This window comes from Triticum dicoccoides, chromosome 3A (genome assembly GCF_002162155.2).
Source record: "Triticum dicoccoides isolate Atlit2015 ecotype Zavitan chromosome 3A, WEW_v2.0, whole genome shotgun sequence".
In the NCBI taxonomy this organism is placed as follows: domain Eukaryota; kingdom Viridiplantae; phylum Streptophyta; class Magnoliopsida; order Poales; family Poaceae; genus Triticum; species Triticum dicoccoides.
Genome location: NC_041384.1, coordinates 421814261 through 421818038, shown reverse-complemented (window position 1 = coordinate 421818038; position 3778 = coordinate 421814261). Strand labels below are relative to the sequence as shown.

At 56.9% G+C, this 3778-nt stretch overlaps 1 protein-coding gene across 1 annotated transcript; it reads left to right on the top strand.

The window, feature by feature from the left end:
* The first annotated feature begins 764 nt into the window (after positions 1-764).
* On the top strand, positions 765-2927 carry LOC119268383 (ABC transporter G family member 10-like). The gene has a single exon (XM_037549999.1). It carries the CDS (start codon positions 844-846, stop codon positions 2659-2661), a length of 1818 nt encoding a protein of 605 aa, XP_037405896.1. The 5' UTR covers positions 765-843; the 3' UTR covers positions 2662-2927.
* Positions 2928-3778: the final 851 nt, after the last annotated feature.

The following is a 3778-nucleotide window of genomic DNA, read 5'->3' as shown; positions in this document are numbered from 1 at the left end:
AGACCAACAACCCACCCGCAGGTTAGATCAAATCGGACCGGCCAGCCGTTAGGTCACCGGTGGAAAACCGCCGTTCGACCCGATCCGGCAAGCCCCCGCGCACGAGTGAAACGTTTCCTTTTTGTTTTCTGAATTCGTTCGTTCCATATATGATTTGTGCATTTGGACTAAGTTCATGAGCATCGCAAGGCAAGATAGTGATTTTAGGAAACTGGTCAAACGACCCTAAAAAAAACTGGCCAAACGGTCACAAAAATTAAAAAGGACCGAGGCGGCACGACACATGGACACCCACAAAAATATTAAGAAATGGGTGTAACCATTAACCCCAAATACTCCTCTTAGCGTGCCTGTACTCTGTATTCGTTCGAGTAGCATACAATAATAAGCTAGTGTATACGATTTGATACAGCATCTAAACGATGTGAGCAGTGAGCGAGAACAGAGAGAGAAAAATAGTGAGAGGAGTTGATCAGTCCCGGTGTACTAAGCTTGCAAGCTTGGGCGTCAAGCCCCGAACCGAACCGGCACGTCCGCCGCATCCACAAGCCACCGGAAACACACGGATAGACGAGACGAGCGCACCGGTGGAAACACAGCAAAACCCTTGAAAACTCCCGTGCGGTGGCACCAAACTGACGGCGTCGCACCAGCACCAGGTTCAGACTTCAGACCTCGCGCGCGCGCCAAACCACACAGCAAACATTACGGGTGTACATAAGGGGGAGAGGTTGGTGCGGTTAGCTCAACCCTTCTCACCACCCCTTGCTGCCTTTGTAACAATCTCTCGCTCTTCTCTCCTACTTGCTCGGACGATCTCCACTGGAAGGCTTATAGGGATCCATGGCGTCTCCGAGGGAGACAGTGGTGACGCCGGCGATGTCGCTGGGCAAGACGGGGACCGGGCGCCGGAGGCCGAGGTACCGGCTCGAGACGAGGGCTCTGTCTTACGTCCTTCCGGCGCGCGGCGTCGGACTGTCGTCCTTCTTGCGGGGCGGCAAGGGCGAGCGGCTGCTGCTGAGGAGCGTCACATGCGAGGCGGCCCCCGGGGAGGTGGTGGCCATCGTGGGGCCGAGCGGGGCGGGCAAGACCACGCTGCTCTCGGTGCTGGCGGGGTCGGCGGACCCGGCCAGGGTGCTCACCGGCGCGGTGCTGGTGAACGGCTGCCCCATGGACGCCGCGCGCTTCCGCCGGGTGTCCGGCCACGTGCCGCAGGACGACGCGCTCTTCCCGATGCTCACCGTCGAGGAGTCGCTGCTCTACAGCGCGCGCCTGCGGCTGCGCGCCGCGCCGGGCGCCGCGGAGGCGCGGGCCAGGGAGCTCATGGCCGAGCTCGGGCTGCGCCACGTCGCGCACTCGAGGGTTGCCAGCGTCTCCGGGGGCGAGCGGAGGAGGGTGTCCATCGGCGTCGACCTCGTGCACGACCCGGCCGTGCTGCTGCTGGACGAGCCCACGTCCGGGCTCGACTCCGGCTCCGCGCTGCACATTGTCAAGATGCTCAGGGACATGGCCACCGCGCACGGCAAGACCGTCGTGCTCACCATCCACCAGCCCGGCTTCCGCATCCTCGAGCTGCTCGACCGCGTCGTCCTCCTCGCCGACGGCGCCGTCCGGCACCACGGCTCCCTGCCGTTCCTCGAGGCCCGCCTCGCCGGCTCCGGCCACTCCATCCCCGCCCACGTCAACGTCCTCGAGTACGCCATGGAGACCATCGACACCCTCAAGCCGGACGTCGTCATCGCCACCGCGCTCACATACCAAGATGTTGCCGCGCCGGTGCCCTCGCCCTCGTCCTCGTCAGCGCGCCGCGCGGCGTACGCCAACTCGGCGGCGGCGGAGGTTTGCATCCTGTCGGGGCGCTTCGTGAAGACGGTGCTGCGGACGCCGCAGCTGTTCGCGGCGCGAATGGTGCAGTCGGCGGTGGTCGGAGTGTTCCTCGGCACGATCTTCCTGGGCACCACCGACCTGCAGTCCCGGCTGGGCTTCTTCGCCTTCAACCTCACCTTCGTGCTCTCCTCCACCACCGAGGGCCTCCCGGTGTTCCTCCAGGAGCGCCGCATCCTGGAAAGGGAGACCACCCGGGGCGCGTACCGCGTGTCCTCCTACGTCGCCTCCAACGCCGCCGTGTTCCTCCCTTTCCTCCTCGCCGCGGCGCTCCTCTACGCGACGCCCGTGTACTGGCTCGTCGGCCTGGCGCGCGAGCCAGCCAGCTTCGCCTACTTCGCGCTCGTCATCTGGCTCGTCATGCTCACCGCCAACTCATTCACCGCCTGCCTCAGCGCGCTGGCGCCCAACTACATCGTCGGCAACTCCCTCATCGCCGGCTTCATCGGCTGCTTCTTCCTCTTCTCCGGCTACTTCGTGGCGAGCAAGGACATCCCGCAGTACTGGGTGTTCATGCACTACATCAGCCTGTTCAAGTACCCCTTCGAGGCCCTCATCGTGAACGAGTACGGCGGCGCGCGCGGCGGGCAGGAGTGCCTCGCCTCGGCCCCCGGCGGCGGCATGTGCGTCCTCGACGGCACCATGCTGCTGCGGCAGCAGGGGATGCGGGAGAGCATGAGGTGGAGCAACCTGGGAGTCATGCTCGGGTTCGTGGTCGGGTACAGGGTGCTCTGCTTCGTGTTCCTGTGGTACAGGTGCCACCGCATGAGGAGGTGAAGAGGCGCGTGCAGAGACGGCAGAGCATGCCATTGCCATTGCCATGCATGCAAATTGTAATTGGTCATCATCTGAATTTAATCTCTTTCAGTTTTGTTTTTTTGCTGTGATTTTTCTGAAGATATTTTAATCTTGGATCCGATTAGGCCGATAAGATTATCTATATTTATTTGTCGGGGGGAAGAGGTTGATCAAGTTCTACTGTTCCAGTGGATGTTGTTCTTCTGTATCAACAGCAACAATGCAATTTATGGATGATACGAAATTGCGAATAGGTAAATACTAGATCTGATTCATAGAAAGAAAATGATCAGGAGATTCTTAGTCGGTTCTTGTTTGGGTTTAAAAAATCGTTACTTTTTGGGTGTGTTCCTTCCCAACTCAAAAGGGAAGCTGTCACATTCTTGTTGGATTTTGCAATTTGTCTAGTCGAAGGCCTTTGTTTGTGGGCAAGGGGTAGCTGAGAAAAGCAAGACCAAGTCCCAGTCGTAAGTGATGAAAAAGTACGGGCAACACCACAGCAGGTCGGAAACATGCCTAATCTGTATCTGTCTGGATGAAAAAACTGGTGTATCCAAGATCCAGGTGTTAACTGACAGGAGTCCTGCTGGTTTTGTTCGCTCAGCGAAGACGACAGATCCACGCAATATGACTAACTCGTCTCTTGATTTTCGTGATGAGATACTAACATTTTCCCTCCGGCTGAGATGTATTCTTTTTTTGGTTCTGAGATGGATTCTGACAGATAACCTGTTTATTTTCAAACTAGTCTTGTCTGTTCTTATGTTCAGCAAGCTGGTCGTTGATACAAAAAATAAAATTAAAGAGCACAAGTAGGCAGATAATTCCATGTTGCTAACACATGTCACCGGAGTTCGTGAATGCCGTATTTGAGCACAATGTCTGCCATAGGCGAATACTGCTGCACATGAGCTAGCAAGTTTGGAATATCCTAACGGACCCTCGTTGCGTTAACTTGTCTTTTCTTTTTTTGAGAAATCTCGCCGGCTTTATTTATTCATAAGCAATTGTCATAGGTATAAGGCTTGGGTCATGGGGGTGCCCAACCAAACATATCTATCTATATCTAAGTTACAAGCAAACTTGGTGAGATTAT